Source organism: Paramormyrops kingsleyae, chromosome 7 (assembly GCF_048594095.1).
Source record: "Paramormyrops kingsleyae isolate MSU_618 chromosome 7, PKINGS_0.4, whole genome shotgun sequence".
NCBI lineage: Eukaryota > Metazoa > Chordata > Actinopteri > Osteoglossiformes > Mormyridae > Paramormyrops > Paramormyrops kingsleyae.
The window spans coordinates 35,768,743-35,791,540 of NC_132803.1; the positions used below are offsets into that span (position 1 = coordinate 35,768,743).

At 42.8% G+C, this 22,798-nt stretch overlaps 2 protein-coding genes across 4 annotated transcripts; both read left to right on the forward strand.

The window, feature by feature from the left end:
* The first annotated feature begins 203 nt into the window (after nucleotides 1-203).
* slc30a5 (solute carrier family 30 member 5) lies at nucleotides 204-16,417 on the forward strand. Of its 3 annotated transcripts, none has more exons than XM_023797314.2 (17): nucleotides 204-356; nucleotides 6,067-6,181; nucleotides 6,543-6,665; nucleotides 6,751-6,817; nucleotides 6,946-7,031; nucleotides 8,259-8,346; nucleotides 8,684-8,771; nucleotides 9,162-9,238; nucleotides 9,751-9,921; nucleotides 10,423-10,702; nucleotides 11,672-11,880; nucleotides 13,139-13,296; nucleotides 13,640-13,769; nucleotides 13,883-14,132; nucleotides 15,467-15,693; nucleotides 15,794-15,922; nucleotides 16,076-16,417. In XM_023797314.2, exons 2-17 carry the CDS (start codon nucleotides 6,111-6,113, stop codon nucleotides 16,244-16,246), a joined length of 2,325 nt encoding a protein of 774 aa, XP_023653082.1. In that variant the 5' UTR covers nucleotides 204-356; nucleotides 6,067-6,110; the 3' UTR covers nucleotides 16,247-16,417. The 3 variants fall into 3 exon arrangements, with proteins under 3 accessions (XP_023653082.1, XP_023653077.1, XP_023653068.1); XM_023797309.2 differs by lacking the exon at nucleotides 204-356 and adding an exon at nucleotides 4,924-5,113; XM_023797300.2 differs by lacking the exon at nucleotides 204-356 and adding an exon at nucleotides 5,518-5,835.
* A 1,717-nt stretch (nucleotides 16,418-18,134) lies between these two features.
* On the forward strand, nucleotides 18,135-22,393 carry ccnb1 (cyclin B1). Its single transcript, XM_023795879.2, has 9 exons — nucleotides 18,135-18,272; nucleotides 18,557-18,691; nucleotides 18,806-18,916; nucleotides 19,103-19,285; nucleotides 19,364-19,522; nucleotides 19,995-20,231; nucleotides 21,332-21,472; nucleotides 21,549-21,659; nucleotides 21,736-22,393. The coding sequence occupies exons 1-9, from the start codon at nucleotides 18,252-18,254 to the stop codon at nucleotides 21,832-21,834; spliced, it is 1,197 nt and encodes a 398-aa protein (XP_023651647.1). The 5' UTR covers nucleotides 18,135-18,251; the 3' UTR covers nucleotides 21,835-22,393.
* The last annotated feature ends 405 nt before the right edge of the window (nucleotides 22,394-22,798 follow it).

The window sequence follows — 22,798 nt, forward strand, 5'->3', positions numbered from 1 at the left end:
AAATTTAAAGGTACTCTTAATAAAAACACAAATTGCCATTGATTTCAATGGCCTCAGTATAATCTCATCACTCCCACCTTTCTCCTGACCTGCATCTCTCTCTCTCTCTCTCTTTCTCTCTCTCTCTGCAGATACGGTGGAGAAGGGTGATGTCATTGCTTCTCATCCCACTGAAACCTGACTCAGGCACCTGAAATAGAAACCTGTTTTACTGCCCTCTGATTGGATTAAACGATTTGCTCGTTCTCCTCCTGCTTCCCAAAAACCAGCTGGAGCCGTTCAGTGCTCACGGCGCTGATGCACAACTTCCTGCGGGCTGTAGGAAGGCGCTCTCTCTGCTAATCAGCCCGCCTGGGGTATGTCTTTCATCTTGTGCAACTTATTTGCTTTTAATAGCTGCCGACCCGAATAAAGAAATTAATCCGAAGGTATATTTTTTTAATTAAACTTAGTTGTTTGAGTGAAAAACACGGTATCTTAACTGTCTAATTATCATCAGTCTAATAGATGCTTTCACAATAATTGAGAATGACACTTACTGCTTCTTCTGCATATTAGCTTTCAATCATTTCAAAGCATTAATGAGACAAAGACATTAATATTCGCTTTTTCCAAGGCTTTCCGGAGACTAAGTCACTCCTCTCAACACTATCAAATTATCTTTCAGCTCAAATGTCAGGGCTGAATTCATAAATGCACAGGGTTGGTGAGATTAGCCTAGATATATGATTCTCTGGTGCATAATAAAGGATTTAATTTACTGATCCATAATTTTATAAGTCTAACATAGTGTTTTGTACAGTAATCCATGCAAGTGTCTAGGTGGCCCTTTTTATCCATGACTGATCCCCTTCCAGTAGGAGATCGAGGAGATACAGAAGATGACATTTCAGGCGCCGGCAAAATGTGGCCAATCGCATTCTGACGATGCAGCAACACCTTTCGGGAGAATCTGCTAAATTAAGCTATTTATAAAGTAGAGCATGGCTACTTGGCACAGCAGAAATCTGAGGTCAGGTGGAACTCAACACATTTTATTTAGCTACGTTTTGCAGATCGGCATGATGTGAGAACGATTTTTGTTAATTAAAAATTAACTTTGATTAACTTTGTAGCAAAATTTTGCTTAGAACTTATTTTGAAAAATGATACCATTGCTTCTGCTTTTGGCCATTAGATATGAATACAGCAGGACTTCACGTTTATTATTCTCATTTCATGCTAGGATCACACCTCAAAAGGATCTGTACATGGTGTTTTGTGTTACAGACCAAAATGCAGTGACCTGCAAGGATTCCATGCACTGAACTGTAACTGTAGTGTCAGTTCTATCTTAGGCCAACTGCAGCACTGAGCTTCCCTTCATATCCTGTACTTTTCTGACACAAAACCGTAGTGGGTATCTGTCACCCCCAGCATTAGTAGACAGCAGGCGTGAAATGGTGCCTGTCTCTTTACTCATTCCCCCAAAACGGGCTCATCGAACTGACAAGCATTTCACTTGCGCCTTTACGTATTGATTATGAACATCCTTCCAGGATCAGTGCCATATTGCTGCGCTAGTAAATTTAACATATATTTGTTGTCCTCAATCAATAATAAATATGCCAGGAAATAACAGCATGGTTGATCAACCAGGTTTTCATCATGTCATGAACTGTAAGCGCACTCTGTAAGGAAGGCATGAGGCTAACAAAACAAGTGCTACAGGAAATGACATATGTTTCTTTTTTTATCAAAAAAAATCAAGGGGCTCATGAGAAAATAGGCATTTTGTGCCCTCGGGACACAGCAAACTCATATACATTGGATGAATCCAAGCCAAATAAATATAAACTAGAAGACCAGGTCACACAGTCCAACATTTTCTGTTGTCCGGCAACCAAAGTGTGTGCTATGTATGGCATAGGCATGTGTTAATCCAACAAAGCGCATACAGCTATTGGAAAGGCCTATTTTAAGCATTCAGAAGCCATGAGGGGAGAGTTACGACATTATAAGCCCTGTTAGCATCAGTCAGAAGTGGCGCTCACTAGCTGTAGCCCTTCGTTCCTGCCCCGCATGCCTGGATGCCTGAGCCCCCGATCTGCACATGTTATCAATGTTGCTGGGTGGCGGGGGGCTGTCGGCTGCCCAGAGCAGCCCCCGCTGTCAGCCACTGCTGGTTTTAGTATGAAAGACGATCAGGCACACAGACCAGGGCCAGTAAATATGTAGCGCTATATTCTGTTAAGGTGCTACAGAAACTGCTATCACAGGCCTGTTGAAGCGGCAGTAGAGACATGAGGGCGTTCTTTCTCGGGGAGGCAGGTCACCTTCATTGCATATTTCTGTTTAAATGTAAATAAATCAAATACTTCAACATTTTGTAGGTTCATTACAGCGAGGATTTCAGTGGTGCTGTTTGCTGCCACTCAAACCGTGCAACTGTGTAGGGCCCTTGAGGTGTGGGGGTCCCCTGTTGGCCACCACATTCACTACACTAGGGGTGGGGCACATGGCCCCGAAGTGATTTTTTGATTGGGGCCCCAGAAATAACAAACCTCCTCATGTTTGTACAGGTTTCATCCCACTGTTCAAAGACGTGGTTAGGTGACCTGGTGTCTGATGTATGGTGGTGTGAATATGCCCTGTGATGGACTCGGTGGCCCCTGCTTTGCCCTGGGCTGCCTGGGATAGGCTCCAGGCTTTCTGGGGGCCTTGCACTAAACAAGCAGTTATGGAAAATATTTTGAGGGATTGTTAGTTGGTAAATTCTCCTTATCTTAAAAAAATCCATATAAATAAGTCCTATCAGAATATTAATATTTTTTGTAACCACAAATTTTAGTATTTCTGTCCCTTTCTATTTTAACTCACATATTATTAATGTAATAATATATGATAATACTATGAAAGTGAACAATTTAAATTAAATACCAATGCACAAAACGAACAAAACGTACTTGCGAAAGTGTCACACTTTTTCACATGAGCTTTTCATGGCGAACTGTTACGGCGCTCCTGTTGTAGTAATGTCACCGATGGTGTGCTTGCGTGAAACACCTACAGAGCCATCTAATGGAGCGCTGGTGATACTGCAAGTGTAAAACAAACTGAAAAAAGACGTTGTGTCCCAAAACAATAATTCGGCTAGCCTGTTTATTTTGGCTAGTCGTAAATTTTATTTAATTAACTGTTAAAAAGACAACATCCCGTTAATAATAAGCTAAATTATATTACATGTATCTGAACACCATTTGTTCGTTGTTGATACTAAAACACCCTCATAACAATTAAATCATGTAATCATATGCATGCAACATTACGTTTTCCATCGCTGTGAATTGATACACTGTACAAGGTAAATAACCAGCATCAGTACCGTCTATGTACAGGTTACAGTGCCGGTATCCCAGACAGGTGTGGAACGCCTATGTTTTTTTAACTTCTTCACACTAACTGCCAAGCCGCCCCATCATCCATCTAATATTCACCCTTCATTTTTCGCTTTGACAGGAGTGCCGTATCACCGACAGACAGTCACAGCGGCAGGAGTTGCGATCCAGCGCTCACGTCGGGACATGCACGCAGGAATGCCGCGATTGCAGCAGGAGCCCCTTTGACTGGCTTTCTCCCGACTCGTGCGCTCAAGACGGGGCACGTCGCGCCGTTTTCGGGCGTAGATGAGGGGTGCTATATAGACAGGAGCCAAACAGCAGCCCAGCTCTCACGACAGATGCAGTACAGCTACAGAGTGAAACATGCTGAAACTTATGTACAAATATAATGCGTTGTCAGTTTGTATTTTATGTATCGCAAAAAAGCACAGACCTTGTAGTTCGGGATTTTGTATGTCGTTTAAAGATAAATTAATATATAGGCCTATAGAAATCACCAGTTACAAAAATACCTTAGTCTTGGTTTTAAGGCCATATAACCCTCATTCATGCATGCATTCTTTCATCCATTTTCTATACCCGCTTGTCTTATTCGGGGTGGTGGTGGTCCAGATGGGTCTATCCTGGAACCACTGGACTCAAGGCATGGAATAACACAGGACGGGGCGCCAATCCAAAGCAGATACTGTATAATCCTCATCTGGAGCATAATTATGCAGCACTATAGCCTCCCCATCAATTTTATATATATATATATATATAATAGCAACGATGCAGCAACAGCAGCATAAAACTGATGGAGATTTTCATATTGTGACCCTCGGACGATCGATGTGTCTGTGACTACTACGGTTATCATTATCAAGGCATTTAATGGGCTCCATGCATGACAAATTATACCATTAAGCATCCTTTATGTATTCGTGCTAATCATGCATCGGTTCATGCTAATAGAGTAGGCCTACTGAACGGAAGTGGCTTATGCCAAAAGCAAGTGAAACTTACAGGGATCCGCGTGTATAAACATGGAGACGCACATAAAGTTTACCCACTTGCTAAGGTAAGGTACAAAGAATAGCCTGCAGGGGCGGACATAGAAATTCTGAGTCCAGTGACCATATTTTGTGTAGAATTTTATGTATTCAAGCCCCCCTGAATCTGCCAGGGTATTTATACCCCACTGACGCCCCTGACAGGCCATAATGGATATTGGTAACCTAACTGAGGAGTCTTAATATATTAAATTGGTATGAGGGATTTACCTGTTCTACCTAGTTAATTGATTAGCATTTTTTTTATTATTAATTATTAATATATGACATATTCATAGACTTACTAGGTACACAGTCATGGGGGCTTGAAGCCAGGTCCAGAATGTGCAGGAAACACATATATACCGTGGGAAAATTACAGATCAGTTCACTCACTGCATGTGCTCATTCTCATATTCTGCAAACGCATTCACCATGATATTAAGTGCTTCCCTTAAGCATGTTGAGAAAACATCTGAGTGGAATGCAGATTAAGAATCAAAACCAGAAAGTTAGTGGTTTTTATTCCTTTCATCTGTCTGACAGGAAATACAGCTAGCACTAGCTAAAATGCTTACATGTAAAAAACTGTCAGTTTGCACCAGTGGTTTTATAACTGCGGTTTGTATGTGCACGGATACATATGGTCTCAGTTGGAAGGAACTGTTTGTTCAAGCCCCATGCCAGCTCCTGCTATAGTTCGTGAGTTTGTTTAGTAGTCATTCTCGGCTGTATAAGTTGCCTTGGGTAAAACATTTGAAATAAAGCACTTGTAATGCGGAAAGTAAACATTAATTGGAATGATCGTGTTATTTGCTGATCATTGCCTAATTAATCTAATGATTAATCACCAAGATTTCGGAAAAAGTGCTATCTGTTTTGTTTAACAACACATGAAAAATGCAACAGTAAAGCAAAACCACAACAGTTTTTTTACTTTATGAAACATACTCGACATTTTGATTTCTAAATCAACGTAGAAAATGGCCGTAAGTTGTTAGTTTATTCGCGCTGCAGTTTTCCATGTTGACCAGTAGAGGGAAAGAACAATAAGTAATAAGGGAAAAATAAGTACAATAAGGCGCATGCGCGGCTCTTCTTTCTTTAACCCCACCGTGATTAAAGTGAATGGAGCTTTCGGTGGGGGCAGACATCGTCGCTAATGTATATTCATGACGTATTTGACCGGAAATCGGCTGGCACGAACGGGAAGTAAAAAAAAAGAGAAGGGTCAAAGGATTCTGAGTGTTATGTAGTCACTGCTGGAGCTAATTTGGAATATCGACTGATGAGTGAAAATCTAATTATTTTCAAAACTAATGTATTTCATGTGTCTGTAGGGGTATAACAATGCATGGTATGTGTAAGAAGTTACAAGTAAACCTTAAAGGCGGATGACGTGACGTGGCTTTTTTAATCCGCCGGTACGTACTGTCCATCTGCTTTGTATACGGAAACACAAGGCAGCAACACGAATTAGTGCTGTAATTAAACTGACTCCGCTTTATTTAGGGTGTTAAAACACAAATACTGCAAGTAACTTAACGCGACTTTTTACAGGATTGAAGGAAGGCGTACTCACGTTCTGTAGTGAACACATGTTTTTTTTCGTCCCTTTTCATTTTGCCTGATTATTCCGGTGATGCGGACTGAAGGACTGACAGTTGTCTTCTGGACGGCTGAATAACAACTGAGCGACATGGATGAGAAGTACAGTAATAATGTTATTTCCAGTGGGAAGCTGGGACCAGTCGAGGTACCAAATGCCAGGTAAGCAATTGAAAGAACTGGTAGCTTATTATACAGCAACGCATGCCTTTGTACATAAGCAGTATCTGACAACTGTAACCAAATATCAATTAAATAAATGCTTATACTTAAGATATCGTCCTCCAATAGAACTATAGATTTTAATTAAATAGTTTAAACAGTCCACAATAGAGTTTTGTACCGTTTAATGAAGAGTTATGGTTTATATTATGAGAAGATGTTCTTCTAACTTCCTGTAAATTCTTTTATAGTATTCTTATTTTAGTGCTCTGCTCCTTGTTTATTTTAAAAATACTGTGGTACATGATTGATTTAAATACAGGATTTTGCATGGTGGCTTACAGCATTATTTTCCCCCCAGACTAACAAGATACATAGTATTGCTGTGCATCACCAAACTGTTAAAGGCTCTGGGAGTTTTTGAATCCTACGATATTCTTAAAGTCGTCCACATTGTGCAGTTCATCTTCATCCTTAAACTGGGGTGAGTCTATGCATTTCAAGCAGACAAGAACATGCTGATAATCCTTCATTTGACATTGGTTTAAAGCATAAATAAATGTCTTTAGGTGTGCAGTTTCCTTGCTTTTCTTCCAAAAGCCATTTTCCTCTGGAAAGGTTATTTCCAAACACCAGGTAAGAGCATCTCATTTTTCTAGTTGTTTGGTTTCGTTGCAGATTCTCTGTAATAGATGGCTTTGCTGTGTTGCTCCTGTGAACAACCTTGTGATCCTCCCCATCTCCATTCTGCATTTTCTTTTCAGTGGATTAAAATCCTAAAGCACGCTGTCATCAGCTGTATAATTTCACTGCTGAGCTTCTTTGGCCTCACACTATGTGGACCTTTAAGGTAATGTGACGCACACATGTTTTTCTGCAGCCACTTTTCAGCTTTTATAAATGTGTTTGGTAACACTTCACTTAAAGCAGTCGTGTAATGCATTATACATACCTTCATAATGCATTATATTGGTCGATATAAGAATTAAGGATGCCTTGGTACTGTATTATGAAGGTATTAATAGTGCATTATAGATGATCATTGAGCATTCATAATGCATAATAAACATGGCTGTAATGTGTTATGCCTTTTTATAAATAGTTATAGCCATATTCATAATACTTTCTCAATGCTTCATAATACATTATGAAGGTATCTATAATGCGTTATATATGAGTGCTTTAAGTAAAGAGTTACTTTGTATTCTTTTCAGGGCTGCGCGATATACTTGCCATTATATGGCGCATGCACGATAATCACCAGAACTTCAGATGACGAATGAAACATTTGTCCGGATGCCAGATTTTCGGTGCTATGCAGATGTTTACTTATGTCCGCAATTTTGTAAGCAGATTAGTAGTGTGCCTAATTAGGAATATTAGGAATCTGTATAAATTTGGCATATATTATGCGTAATAAATGTGTCAGACTGCAAAAAGCACCGCCACACCACCGATGTCTTTTTACCTTGTTTATTCACAATGTCTCTTCCAAAAGATGCTGTGGTTGTTGAGCTGTCCTTTTCTTCACCGCCACTTCAGAGCTTATCACTTCCATTATTTACCAGAACAGAAATATGTGGCGTGCTCTGCTAACCCAATATTATAAGCATAAGGATACACTGAATTTATACAGATTTATACGTCACAGGACATATCTCCTTAATGTTTTAGGTGTACTACTCACCTGCTTAACACATTTGGGCATAAGTAAATGTCCGTATAGTACTGAAAGCTGGCATCCGGACAAATGTTTCACCCGTCGCCTAAAGTCCTGGTGATTATCGCGCATGCGCCATGTAATCCTGATTATATCGTGATTTGATTTTCAGCAGAGCCTCATTTTGCTCTGGGGTTTTTCATTACTGGAGCATAAGTCTTTCGACCGCACTTGAACTTATTGCAAGATCAACACTAAATTTACTGCTTAAAAACAGAAATTAAATGTGCAGTTCCGAAGCAGAAGCCATCAGCTGCTGATGAGCATCACTGAATGTGGTGTGTGTGATAAAGCAGGCCGTGTGCCTCTGTACACGCTAATGAGGTGTTCTGGCTCTGCCCGCCCTGTCCCGCGCAGGACCATGCTACTGTTCGAGCACAGCGACATCGTTGTCGTCTCCCTCCTCAGTGTCCTCTTCACCAGCTCCGGTGGGGGACCCTCTAAGGTGGGCAATAGCTTACATACACTTTACAGCAGGATGTCTTTTTACTTCAGTGGTTGGATTTGTAACTAGAAGGTTGCATGTTCTAATCTCCAGCATTTACCTACGTCCAGCTGCAAAAAGGTCATTTAATTATAAGTAAGTTATGTGGTTTATAGGGATAAAATACCACCCTGTCACCCTCCATACCTGTAGCCTTCTTCCCCAGTATCTGGTTAAAGTGGAAGAAATTGGTTTCTTTTCATAATTTAAAGTATAATTGCAGTGAAGTACATACTTGCTCAGCTAGTACTGTTTTTATCATTCATTATTTTGTCTGTGCTATGGCTGGCCTCTCTAGACCAGGGGAGCGGCATTCTTCATCATAGCTGTGATCTGCCTGCTGCTTTTCGATAATGACGACCTCATGGCCAAGATGGCAGAGCACCGTATCCTTTCACTTGGAGCCAGTGCAGGTGCCGTGGCCCTCCGGCAATACGCATTCCACGGGTCCTTCTCTTCATCGCTCTGTTTTCTGTAAAAGGAGAATCCCTGCTCTTGAATTATTGTGGGGTGTCTTGAGCAGAGGGTTTTTCTTGAATTTAGAGGGAAGCTGTGAGATGATGTAAATTCTAGAATATTCTCTTAGGAAAGCAAGCATATGGGGAACGGTACAGGCAGAGCTCTGAAATCAGCCTGCAGGGTGATTGCATCGTTGGGGTTTGAGAGCCGGCCAAAAAGTTTCCTGTACGGCAGGGATTATGGCCGTGTCCCTCTCATATATACACATGTGACATACGCAGCTGTGTGATGCCTGCCTTAACAACTCTGCCTGTTAGCGGAGGGACACCATGACAGTGCACTCACGCATGCCCTCTACACTGCCATTGCCTTCCTCGGTGTGGCTGACCATAAGGTGAGCTATGGCGTGGGTCCCTGCGTGACGTGGGTCCCTGCGTGACGTGGGTCCCTGCGTGACGTGGGTCCCTGCGTGACGTGGGTCCCTGCGTGACGTGGGTCCCTGCGTGACGTGGGTCCCTGCGTGACGCGGGTCTGCTGTCGGTCTGCAGTTTGCTTTAGGAATTATCTTTGAAAACCAGACCTCCAATAACTCCTTTTATAAATGCTAAATTTACAACAAGTAAATGTGGTGCAAACAAATTAAAAAGTACACAATACATCAATAGAATATCCTGAAAACATTTATTGTTTATTGTAAATGTAAATGTTTATTATACATGTAGTGTGAATTATTGTTGGACACCATATGCCTGTGTGACATTATGGTCTGCAGGAAGTAAGAATTTGTTACTTATGACACGGAACATATATAAGGAAATATGACTTTGAGATGAGCCGGTTCCATCTCAGGCGGCATTTTCACCATGAGCTCTGAGCAGACACTGCCCTTCTGCTTTCCCCTTTTAGGGAGGTGTGGTCTTGCTGGTGGCGGCCCTTTGCTTGAAGGTGGCCTTCCACACAGCCTCCAGGAAGCTCTCCGTAGAGATGGGCGGGGCCAAACGGCTCTATGCACTCTCCAGCTTGGTCTCCGCTGCCGCGCTGTTGCCCTGGGTCCTCGTCCTCTCTGCCACCACCGAGGTGCATGACAGGGTCCCGTATGAGAAAGGGCCACATGGCATGGCTGTTTCTCCATGGCAACACCAGCAGACGTTAACTTCTATCACAAGAGTAGAGCCAGTTCAGCCCGCCATGTTGGAAACAGCATTTAACAGTGAATTAAATGTTTGGGTATTAAACATCCTGGGACAGAACAGAAAATGCAGCAAATTTAATTTGGATTTTCCTGTTTGTAAACAGTAGAATTACACATCTGAATCCCAGTCTAATATCTTAAGATGTAATATTTGTATTGTTTATACATCTCATTATTTATACTCTATTCCTTTGCACTATGACTAATGAGAATGATATTTCAGCTCAGTGTATGATTCCATGCCTCATATATCTGAATCTGACAATAACATGCTTAGATTTTGAGTTCTGTTCTAGGAATGAAAACCAAAAGTTGCTTTTGTGGCTAGAGGTTGATATGTAGTACATCAGTGTTCCTGACGGACTTATTTTGTGTCTGATGCTCAGAGTAAGGTGGAATCCTGGTCGACGCTCATCCTGCCACTGGGGATGGTCGTCTTGTCGGTGATGATCCTAGACTTTTACGTGGAGTCCATGTGCGTCGCCAAGATGGAGGCCCCCCGTTGCGCCCGTTACGGCTCCGTCTTCCTCTTCGTCGGCGGCCTGCTGCTGGCCAACTTCTGGGCGCACCCGCTGACAGGGCAGCTGCGAGCCAAGACGCGGCAGGACGACACGGAGCACGTGCTCTCAGGGGGCGTCCTCGTCAGCGCTGTCTTCTTCATCCTCGGTGAGTGACACTCCCTCGGCCCGAGGGTTGGCCATGAGGCGAGTGATATGGATGTCATGGGAACGGTCAACAGAGAGCATTTGGGTGCGGGCATGCATTCAAGGGGCAGCGGCATGTGGCATGTGTTACCATTGGGCCCTAGGGAAAGGCCATTAATTCCCAATCTAACCCTGCTGTCTCAAAAAAATGTACAGGTCGTCGACACCTTACAACTGTGATCCATTCAGAGTGACCAGTTGCAAGTCGATTTGGTCATAAGTCTGCCCTTTATTTTATATGCAAAAATTAGAATATGTATTGTGAACTGCATAATAAAATTATATGTCATTGTTTGGTGTTTTTAAATCTTTTTATCACCGTTTTCTTAGTTTATTGCTGCCAGCAATTGGGCCGCAAACTGTGATATACACTCGCTGCCAGATGCAGTGCAGTTGTGGCCACATATGTGGTCTCAGAAGGGTCATAAAGTAGATCAGTTGTAAGTCGCGTGGGTCGTAAATCGACAACGACCTGTATGTTGCTTTGGGTAAAAGCGCCTTCTAAATAAAGTATAAGATGCAGACATCCAAGTATTGTGCTTACCGGCATCTGACTAATTTGGGGTTAGAAGTGAGAAAGAGTAATTACTTATGCATAGGAAACATAGTGAATAAGTGAAGCTTTAGGACAGGGTTATTCAACTCACGGTCCTCGAGGTCCAAGCACTGCTGGTTTTCCAGCCTTCCTTTACCTGTCAGTCAGGTGTGAAGCCTCTGACCAATCAGTAATTATTAAACAACTACCTGGGAGAACTGAAAACACGGCCTGGATTTGGAATCGAGGTCCAGAGTTGAAGAACCCTGCTTTAGGAGATCTAGAGTCTTCAGAAGAACAAAGACATTGTTGTTACCTTGACCAATAGTTCGCCATTTTCTCATTTCTGTATTTGAGGGTCAAAGCCAACATCTTCACTGACATCTGTTTTCACAGCTGACAATATTTTATCTTCGCCATCCAAGAAGGGCCAGAAGGGGACGCTGGTGGGTTATTCCCCTGAAGGGACACCTCTGTACAACTTCATGGGGGACGCCCTTCAGCAGACATCGCAGTCTCTGCCTCGCTTCATAAAGGACTGCCTCAAGCAGATCCTGGAGGAGTACGACTCCCGGCAGATCTTCTACTTCCTCTGCCTCAACCTGGTGAGTGTGCCTGGCCTTGCCGGGTTTCTCGGTGTCGATCCATCTCAGCTGCGGTTGCTCCCTAGAAGTCAAAACACGTTGCTCCACGGTTTATGGGTTTGAAACATCATGAGGAAGTTGAAACATCACTTTGTCAGGAAGTTCTTGGTCTATAAACCAGGTCCTCATTGGATAGATGAAATCCTGCCATTTTCTTTCTGCTAACCATCTTAGCAGCTCCTAATTCCTGTTTTAAAGGAACAGCGCATCACCCGACGTTTGAGGTGCCAAAATGTGCTTCCCGCAGGGCTCTACACCTTGACGACCGGGGTTGCAATGGAGTAACTAATGTCTGCTTGGATCATATGTTGTGTGCAGATTTCCAGGATGGACGAACTGCTTAGGCTCCATGGTGTCAGTTGCATATATCTGTGTTTTTGCTGGATTCTGTTAATTCATGAAAATACTGATATTTTTTAATGCCTGTGGTTAGTACTTGTTTGTGTGTAGTGTTACACCCATGTACACTTCCTACTGGAGTACAGTCTGGGGGCTGTTTTTTTTTATTCACCTCCACTCTCCTCACGTAATCTGTTTCTCTGAGTTTTCCTACAGTCCCCTGTCTTCCTGACCTGTCTGCCCCCCTATAATGTTTGTGTATGTATGGTCGGGTTGATGGCCTGCTTTTCGCTGGTACTTGTGACTAGTGACATGGTGAATTGCAACAGCAATAAAGAGAATCAATCAATCAATCAATCAATGTGGAAATTTGGCCAATACCAATTACCAGTATAATTTTGTCTAATATTAACGATAACCGACGTGATAACCAGGTATCCTCTGCGGTCCTCAAATCTGCAGGGAAACTCATGCTGGGTGACGTTTCTTCTTAGGATACCGTACATGTGTGTAGCAGCCGCATGATATAATGCAGGCAGTGAGATGTCAGTGCAGACTTTGGATACTGTAGCGGGGTTCTAAGTGCTGAATGAGTGACGGAATATCTCATCATCCACAACGGAAAACGGCTGATTGTCTAATGCGATCACTTCCATTACTTCAGTAGTTATGTTTGTAGCACTGGTGCTGCAAACTTTTGTTATTGACTGAAGCCTAAATATCAGCATTTACGAAGACTAACGCATCAGACTAACGCCGACGTCTTGAATTTTAGTGGGCGTGAGCCGATACTGATACGTGTATTGGTCATGCATTTCTACCTGTTTTGTATATTCTTAAGAACCCTGCCATTGCTCACCTTCATCCTCCGCACACTCAGGCCTTCACCTTCGTCGAGCTCTTCTACGGCGTGTGGACCAACAGTCTGGGCCTGATATCGGATGGCTTCCACATGCTCTTCGACTGCTCCGCCCTGGTGCTGGGGCTGCTGGCTGCCCTAATGACCAGGTGGAAGGCAACACGCATCTACTCCTTTGGGTAGGTTAGCATGCAGATAGCTGGACCACTATCTCTGATTCACCCATTGTGAGATTGTGTGTGAAAATGCGTCCCTGTGACAGACTGGTATGACATCCGGAGTGACCCCTTCCTCATTCCCTGTGCATCCTGGGATAGTCTGCAGGTTCCCTGTAACCAGGATTTTGTTTCAACCAACCTGAAATGTCCGCGTCTGCCTGTAACCCTGTATTGGATGACTGATTGTTAATTTGGTGGCGTGCTGATAAATAAGATTTGGTAAATCTTCAGTCTTTACCCATCAAAGCTTGTTTTGAGTTTCCTGTTTCTCCTGTCATACTAATGGTTGGTTTTTCCCTGATAGGTACGGTCGGGTTGAAATCCTCTCCGGGTTCATCAACGGACTCTTCCTCATGGTCATAGCTTTCTTTGTCTTCATGGAATCCATTACAAGATTAATCAACCCTCCCAACATCAACACAGACATGTTAACTGTGAGTGTGACTGCTTAAGCTTGCGTATCATTCCGATTTTACCAAACCTGCTCCTTAAAGCTGCTGCTTCTTGATGTCTCCCATAAAACTACTTCTCCCTTTGCCCCCCGCAGCCCGTCTCAATTGGAGGCCTCATCGTGAACCTGGTGGGCATCTGTGCCTTCAGTCACGCACACTCGCACCACACCTCTAGAGGGGGCTGCTCAGCGCATGACCACGGTCACTCCCACCACGGACACGCCGAGCACGCCCATGGGGGGCATGGCCACGCCCACGGTGGACATGGCCACGCCCACACTCACAGCCACGGTCACGGCCACAGCCACGGTGCGGGAGGAGGCAGGATGAATGCCAATATGAGAGGTAGCGGGCGCCCTAAGCACTGCATTTCTAAAAAGCATAATCTCTTCTCTTAATGATGTTGCTTTTGAATGTCTTAAGACTTAATTGTGAATAACATTAATAATGACTAGGGCTGTCAAAATTAATGGGTTAACGCGGATTAATCCATCATCATGATTAATCTGATTAAAAAATTTTATGCAATTAACCCATCTGCAGTGCAGAATGACTCAAAATCCCTGAAATGAAAATTGGTGGAATAGCGAAAGTTACTGAACTGGATGGGTTGGTGACATTTATGAACGCGAAATATGTGTTGCATACACCGATTCCTAATAAAAGTACACTATTATAGAACTACAAAGATGCAATTCCATGCTGTAAATTGCCTCCGGAGCTACCCGCCATGTTGCGATGTTCTGAAGCATCATGGAGTGGGCGTGCTCAGATGGTTAAAGGCGTGTTCACTCCAAATTCCAGCTGACCAATAGACGTGCAAGTTGCTAAGGCCCGCCCACCCGTTAAAACAGTACCAAATGTCAGAAGCAAAAAAGCATTCCAAAAGCAAAAAAAAATTCCAGAAGCAAAACAAATTAGAGAAGAAGGAAAAAAATTATTTTATTCGACTCTTGATATTTGGAAAACATATTTTCATTCTGATACTTAATGATTTGCTTGCGGTTTTCAAAATTTTGATTAATACTTTTGGCACAAAATGAACTACATAGAGGTACTTTAAATACTACAAGTTGTCCGGCTAAGCAAAAAAATCTTGCTTTTTGATATGGATCCATAGTATTGCCCTTCTGTGGCAGATGGAATGCATCCGACTCGTGTTCAAGATGTTCAATAAACATGTTCAGTGCATATATATTCCCTTTTTTCTTGAGTCTGTTTGCTCATGCAAAATTAAATGCATTTAATATAGATTAAAAATGAATGACATTTAATCCTGATTAATCGAAATTATTCCACAGCAACCCTGTGATCAATCTGATTAAAAATTTTAATCATTTGACAGCACTAATAATGACACTATTGATCCCTCGTGGGGAAATTTTCTTTATGCCTTCTCCATCTTGCATGATACACACACATATAGGTGAAAGCAAACTTAACAGTGAAGGCCACATGCTGCACAGTAAATGGGCAATAAATGAAATATTTAAGCTGCCAAATTTCCATTAAATTTGAGAGAATTTTTGCCCAGTTAAACATCTTGAATATTTTTATAGGCTTGAATATCGGCTGTAACAGTACTGCTGTTAACCTGCATGTGCTATACAGAGTGTGTGTAAATGGAGGACAATCTGAGGCTAATGGTAGACTTTCCGCCGTGATGCATCCTCTCTCAGGGGTCTTCCTGCACATTTTGGCTGACACTCTCGGCAGCGTTGGGGTGATCATCTCTACCATCCTCATCCGGCAGTTTGGGTGGCTGATTGCGGACCCAATTTGCTCGCTCTTCATCGCCGTGCTCATCTTCCTCAGCGTTGTGCCTCTGCTGAAAGATGCATGTGAGGTTCTCCTCCTCAGGATCCCTCCCGAACATGAGAAGGACCTTAATCACGCACTTGAGAAGGTCAGTCGCCTGCCGCATGTTCACAGGGACTCACTGACCTGAGACGGCACAGATGCCCATAACCAACCAATCTACTCTTCTGCCCTGGGCTGGTTTTCAGATCCAGAAAATCGAGGGCGTCCTGTCCTACCGCGACCCCCATTTCTGGAGACATTCAGCAGGGGTTGTAGCTGGAACCATCCACTTACAGCTCATGTCAGATATTGTAGAGCAGAGAATCATCCAGCAGGTTCGTGTTGTTCTTTTTTCCTCAAAACACAATAACTATAGATTGGTCCTTGACAATGATGTGGCCTGGATAAGAATTACATTTTTGTGCAGAACTTTGAATGTCATTTTTCACGCATGTTTTTTTTTTTTTTTTTTTTTTTTTGGTTACCAGGTGACAGCTGTGCTCAAAGATGCAGGGGTGAACAACCTCTCCATCCAGGTGGAGAAGGAGGCCTATTTCCAGCACATGTCTGGCCTAAGCACAGGCTTCCATGAGGTCCTCGCCATGACGCAGCAAATGGAGGCCATGAACCGCCTTAAAGATGGCACCTGCATTATGTGAAGATGTCACTGTGGCAACCAATAAACCATGATACTTACCAAATTAGGAAACTGTAATGTGGATTTTTTTCTTTTATTCTTCTTGGTATTTTGCACATGTCTCTGTACAATTTCTGTGTATTATGGACTTTCCATTTTGTGTTACTTGTTTTGCATTAAACCGTAATAGAAATCCACTGTGATGGGTTTTAATCTGAAATGTCATTTGGCCTTCAATTCAACATGCGTTAAATATATTTGTTTAAAAACTGTTGTGTTAAGTCCAGTTCTGACCTACACCTTTATATGAATCCCTGTCACTCTTTCTGCTTCTTTATATAGTCAAATGAGAGCAAAATGTGAACAGCATTAAAAACACTAAAGACCTTGAGAATGCTTAGCAGACCATACAGACACTGTGGACCCTGTGCTGAAGCAAGCTTAGCTCTTAAAATCCGAAAAATCTCTATTGGCCAGGAATTTATCCTGGTGGGTGTGCCCCACTATAATATATAGTATGGAAGACAATTTCAACATGTGAAATTGTACAAATACTATTAGCACTAGGCTTTCTACAGCCAAGCATCATAACGTGAAATAAAGTGTGAAGTTAGTGAATGTTATGAACAGGGTGATGCTGGGATGAGTTACAGGATCCCAGCTGATTTAAAACTTCAACATGCCTATTGTTAGCAAACCAGTTACTGTTGGTTAGGGATACTGGTGTGGGATAGAAACTGTCCCTGGGTCTGCTGGTTTACCTTTGAGTCTATTAGAGGCAACTCAATAGGACACCAAGTCTTTCCACCACCATCAGCAAAACCAAAACGTCTATCCATCCATTTTCCAAACCAGTGGTGGGATTTTTTAGTGAACATTGATGACGAATCTGTCATACAAAACTCCAGACACTCTGCCAAAGCCAAATAAGCTGTTGTGGTTTCTGGCCCAGTCCCCTAGTAAGACACATCATGCTGCTGGTTTTTTAATTTTTCATAGACACCTTTATATCTCAATTCAAGAATGCTAACTGTGATTGAATGTAATTATTTACTGAGGAATTTAGGAAAATTATTTTACTGAAATAACACAGTCTGGTGCTGGGAACATTTAGGTAGGGTGACCAGATAATCCATGTCAGGGAGGACACTTTGAGCTACTTCAGGTTTTACAAACTAATTTCAAACTGAAAGGCTTGTGTGCTCGGCTAATTAGTTCAGTTCTTCTTGTGCTTTGACTGGTTTGTTTCCTTGACTGAAAGACTCATCCAGCAGTTTCACATTAGCATTAGTGACACATGCATGATTATAGAAGACTGACCAATCAGCACACAGCGAGAACTCAGTGCTAAAGTGAAATCCAGGTCCTTTTAATTTAAATGGTAATTTACAATTCCTGTCCAGTGTCCTAGCTCAGTGTCCTCCCTGACATGGATTATCTGGTCACCCTACATTTAGGTCACAGGTCCTCAAATAACATGTTCCATTTAAGACCCAGAGTTCCAGTTATAGACTCCTTAAGCACAAAATAATATTTTTTCTACCATTATGCAGCTTAAGTAACTGATGTGGCCACAGCTGACAATACCGGACAAGCAAGCTATTTTTTAATTCACACAAAAAAACGATGTCCATTGCTCTACAGTACTAATGCAGCTGGGAAGCTTGTGATAAGTGTAAAAACAGCAAATTATATTTATGAATATTATATAAATAATACACATTGTTGTCATTATTACAGTTAACCTAACTAAAAAGAAAGGTACTTTACTGAACGTTATTTAGTAGCGAATCAGCGAATATTTTACCAACAGATAATTTTACAAACTATCGGTCACATGACAGCCGTTGTCTTAGAAACGCATTCTAAGAGGGTGGGTTTCGCCCAATAGTATCACTGTGGACGCTCAAAGCAGCCAATCAGATTCAACCGAGCGACGATTTAAACCAAAAATGTGTTCCCTTGTGTTATATGCTGTGGAAGAAACGCATTCATTGAGACTTGTTTTGCAGTTGTGCTAGTTTGACATGGCTCTTCGTGTAACTCGGGTGAGTGGGTTTCCAACTTTGTAGTTTGTGCTTTTTGGCGTTACTAATAGTTTTCTGCTGTTCGAATTTCTGCTTCACCTTACTTTGAAGTCTTTTTCGGAAACTAAGATTTGTGTCTTTATTTTCTTTCCCTGCTGTCCTCCCTCTTATGCTTCTTCGTTTTACGACTTGCTTTAATGTATGGCTACCTCAGATATCTACTTCTCTTCTCTCTTTTTTTTTTTTTCTTTTTCTTTTTGTAAAGCTTTTGTGAAGGAAGTGGTTTATATGCTTGTGATCTACAGAGTTCTCAGCTGGCTGTGAACAGAGATGCTGCTTCTGGAAAACCAGGATTGACTGGGAAACAGACCGTGAGGCCTAGGGCAGCGCTCGGGGACATCGGAAACAAGACGGTTGCGACCCGGCAGCCTCTGAAGAAGGTAAGGTTGTGTGTGTGTGTGTGGGTTTTTTTTTTTTTTTTAAATATCCCCCTCAAACTGTAAAGAGAGCGTCTATTTAAAACACGGATTTATTTGGCGTACTTTTCTGTATAGGACGCTAAGCCCGAGGGCAAGGTAGCTCTGAGGAAGCCGAGCAAGTCCGAGAAGCTGCCCGATGAGCAACTCCTCAAAAAGGATGTGGTCCTCATGGCGAAGCCTGTGGAGGTGAGCTCTCCTGGTAGCCCTGAAGCATTGCTTGCTTTGTTTCTGTAGTTCTGCCTCGGCCCACATTGTCTCCTAGAAGGTGTTGCATAATCACGTGTTTTGCTTTTAAAATCCTAAAAGTCATGTTCAGTGATGGACCATCTGGTGTGGTCTGCTAGCTTGCTAATGGTTACATGTTCCTGCCAGACTGTTCCTGAGCCCCAGTCACCCACACCCATGGAGACTTCTGGCTGTGCTCCAGATGACCTGTGCCAAGCCTTCTCTGATGTCTTGCTGAACATCAAGGATGTTGATGCAGATGATTATGACAATCCCATGCTCTGTAGTGAATATGTGAAGGACATCTACAGCTATCTTTGTGAACTTGAGGTTGGTGTACTTCATGAAGGGATGGCTGCTGATCTTGCTCTTCCAGCTCATTAAATATGGCCACTGTCTCCTTCCAAGGTTGACCAAGGCGTCAGACCAAAATATCTGGAGGGCCAGGAGGTTACTGGGAACATGCGTGCTATCCTCATTGACTGGCTGGTTCAGGTTCAGATTAAGTTCAGGCTTCTCCAGGAGACCATGTACTTGACGGTAGCAATCATTGACCGCTTCCTCCAGGTAAGCAGTATTCTGAATAGGAATGGATCCTTTGAATACTTGGAAAGTGCTCCACAGTGAAAGTTGAGCTGTATTAGAATTGATTGTCTTCAGATTGCTTGACGCATACGAGGTTCAAGATTCATTTCACTTGCATAGTTATACATGTACTGAATGACCCTTGGTCTGTGCAAATCAAATAGAATAAAGAATGAGCCTAGAACTGCCACTTCAATGGGCTAATGGTTAAATAGGTACATGCAACCCTGTGCAGTGCCTGATTTTTAAGATTCAGGGGCTGGCTGTATACTTCCAGGGTGGCTGTGCCACAGAACCATGTTATCTGACCCCATCTGTTCCCCCCCCCCCCCCCCCCCCCAACTCCACCCACCCTGAGTATTCAAGTACTTTTTTGCCCTGTTGTACTTGAGAAACTCATCTCTAATCATACCATCTGCTTATAAGTCATGTGACAGACTACTCCTTTCTCCAGGACCATCCTGTGCCAAAGAAACAGCTGCAGCTTGTCGGTGTGACCGCAATGTTCATTGCCTCAAAGTACGAGGAGATGTATCCTCCTGAGATCGCAGACTTCGCCTTTGTCACTGATCGTGCATACACCACTGCTCAGATCAGAGACATGGAGATGAAGATCCTCAGGGTGCTCAAGTTCAGCTTCGGCAGACCTCTGCCTCTCCAGTTCCTGCGACGGGCCTCCAAGATTGGGGAGGTAATGTGCTACTATTAGGGATGTTCTAATCCACTTTTGGTACCTGGATTTATTTGCTGATTTCCAGGTTCCAGTACACTTGTGTACAGTAGGTGACGGCACTCATCTGTAAGTCCCCTTTCAGTTTCTACAAGTGCCTAATTGGATTTTGTACACCTCTGCCACCTTCTGGAAAAGGTGGCATTGCAGGGAACTCCTGGGGCTACTTTAAATCAATGTCAACGCTGACCTAGGGGGTGGAGGAATGGGGAAAGCTGCTGCAAAATTTACTCTTGTTATCAAAAGTGGAACTTTATGAAACTTGACTGCACTAGCTTTGTGCTGCTATGGACACTTGCCTGTTTAGTAAGCAGTTCAGTATACATAATGTTTAGGAAGTGTATTGCAACACCCAAACATTAATTGGTGTGATTATATTGTATCATTAAGTCTGTTTTTAAATTGTAAAAGGTCCTGCCACACCATCTTGGCCTTCAAAAGAGATGGCTGGGCTGTCTGTCCACTGCAGTTCTTATTGCTTCTATGAAAGACAAATGTGCTCTGGTGACTGAATTTTACTCAATGTAAGGATTATCTAAGTTCAGTAACTTGGCATCTCATACATGCATTAATCTGCTTACCATATTGTGGGCACAAGTGAATCTAGTACTGAAAAGCTCTTGATAGCACTTGCATCAAGCCCCAGTTATTGCACATGTGCCATTATGATCTGTGCAACCCTACTGCAATGTATTTTGGGGTACTAGTCTGACATGGGGAAACTCTACATGGATCTGGCTATAGTAGCTGACCATGATCGATCAATGCCTGATTTTTGGCCTTCAGTCTGTCAGCTTGTCACTGCTATGGTCCCTCTGGTTTGGCACTAGACCAGGGGTGGGCAATCTTATCTGCAAAGGGCTGGTGTACATGGATTTTCACTGCTGCTGCTCCTTAACTAGAGGACTGATTGGCTGAAGAGTCCTTACACCTTGGTTTGAACAACTGGCCTACAGGTAACCCCAAAATCCTGCATGCACACCAGCCCTTTGTGGATAAGATTGCCCACCCCTGCACTAGACTGACTTGGGTGTTAAACTAAAGCTAATCTCCCCCTGCAGGTGACAGCTGAGCATCATACCTTGGCAAAGTACTTTGTGGAGCTCACAATGGTTGACTACGACATGGTTCACTTTGCACCCTCCCTGATCGCTTCTGCTGCTTTTGCTCTGATGCTAAAGGTTTTCAGCTGTGGCGAATGGGTAAGTTTTGGCTCCTGACCCAGTAGTCTGGGGTTCCCCCAGAAAACCAGGGCTACATCTCTTTTCTCTGCTGCAGACGCCCACCCTGCAACACTACATGGGTTATTCAGAGGACTGCCTGGTGCCTGTGATGCAGCATATTGCTAAGAATGTGGTGAAGGTGAATGAGGGACAGACAAAGCACATGGTGAGTGGGAGGCTTGTAATGCAGTAATAGTGTCTGACAGTAGCAAGATCTAGCTGACCTGCTCATTGTTTCACAGGCAATAAAAAATAAGTATGCCAGTCAGAAGCAGATGAAGATCAGTTTGATTCCCCAGCTGAAGTCTTCAGTCATCAAGGATTTGGCCAAACTGTCATAATGGTTTATTGAGCACAATGTGCTGTCTTGTGTATAAGTGTTTATTTTAATGACTTTATAATTGTTAGTACTTTATCTACTCTACTGTGACTTGTACAAGAGCTGAGTTTCAAGGATGAGGTTTCAAACAGCATCTGCTGCTTCTGTCTTCAGTGATTTATACTGTTGGCTGATCTGCTCGGAGCAGCCTTCGGTCTACATGATGGACAGTTGTGGGAACTTGGTAATTTGAAATGGCTGGTTATAGGTCATTCTTACCTACGCCTTCCATTTTTGGAAGGTGCAAGATTTGATTTGCCGGTCTTCCACCTCTGGGGGGGGGGGGGGTTCACCTTTCTCCATTTAAATGACTCGATGACTGTCAAATTCATTTTTTTGCAACTCTGTCCTGTAGGCATGTACTTGTGTTGCTGTGGATAAGTCAGTTAAGCTGCCTGCATTTTATTTGACTCTTTTTTTTTTTTTTAAACCCCAGTTTTATGTGCTTGGTTTTTATGCCTTTATTGTCCTATTACTTGTGCTATGCAATAAATTGGAAGGTTCCAGGTGTACATACTCAATGTTCAGCTTGTGACTTTTTTTTTGAGGTAGGAACAAGCTACTTTGATCCCACACATGCATGCAAATCCTTTGACCACCCATAGTGCTGCTTTTGTTTTGAGCAGCCCAGCTGTCCACTTTGAAAGTGGTCAGCTTTCGCTACAAAGGACTATTGGCTGACTGTAAACACTAGTTTCATGCCTAGAAGTTTCTTTACTTCACATTTTAAATTTTCAAAATTAGAAATTTAGCCAAATGTAGAAAGCATGCAAATAAAGGCCAATTTAGTCCCCATTTCATTATGAGTTTGTCCTGGCAAAGCGTGACAATTTTCAATTTCCTTGGAAAACAATTTTTGATATTTGATGTCTGAGCCAAGCTTGGGGAAACGAGCATAAGCAGCTTGTCCAGTTTTGTCCCCTCTG

What these genes read in the sequence shown, in the direction of transcription:
- slc30a5 (XM_023797314.2), top strand. Translation starts at nt 6,111, where the DNA reads ATGGATGAGAAGTACAGTAATAATGTTATTTCCAGTGGGAAGCTGGGA. An exon ending in TCGGTGTGGCTGACCATAAG is followed by an intron (nt 9,239 to 9,750) that starts GTGAGCTATGGC and finishes TTCCCCTTTTAG; the next exon opens with GGAGGTGTGGTCTTGCTGGT. An exon ending in TCCTCTCTGCCACCACCGAG is followed by an intron (nt 9,922 to 10,422) that starts GTGCATGACAGG and finishes TCTGATGCTCAG; the next exon opens with AGTAAGGTGGAATCCTGGTC.
- ccnb1 (XM_023795879.2), top strand. Translation starts at nt 18,252, where the DNA reads ATGGCTCTTCGTGTAACTCGG. An exon ending in GCTATCTTTGTGAACTTGAG is followed by an intron (nt 19,286 to 19,363) that starts GTTGGTGTACTT and finishes TCTCCTTCCAAG; the next exon opens with GTTGACCAAGGCGTCAGACC. An exon ending in GGGCCTCCAAGATTGGGGAG is followed by an intron (nt 20,232 to 21,331) that starts GTAATGTGCTAC and finishes CTCCCCCTGCAG; the next exon opens with GTGACAGCTGAGCATCATAC.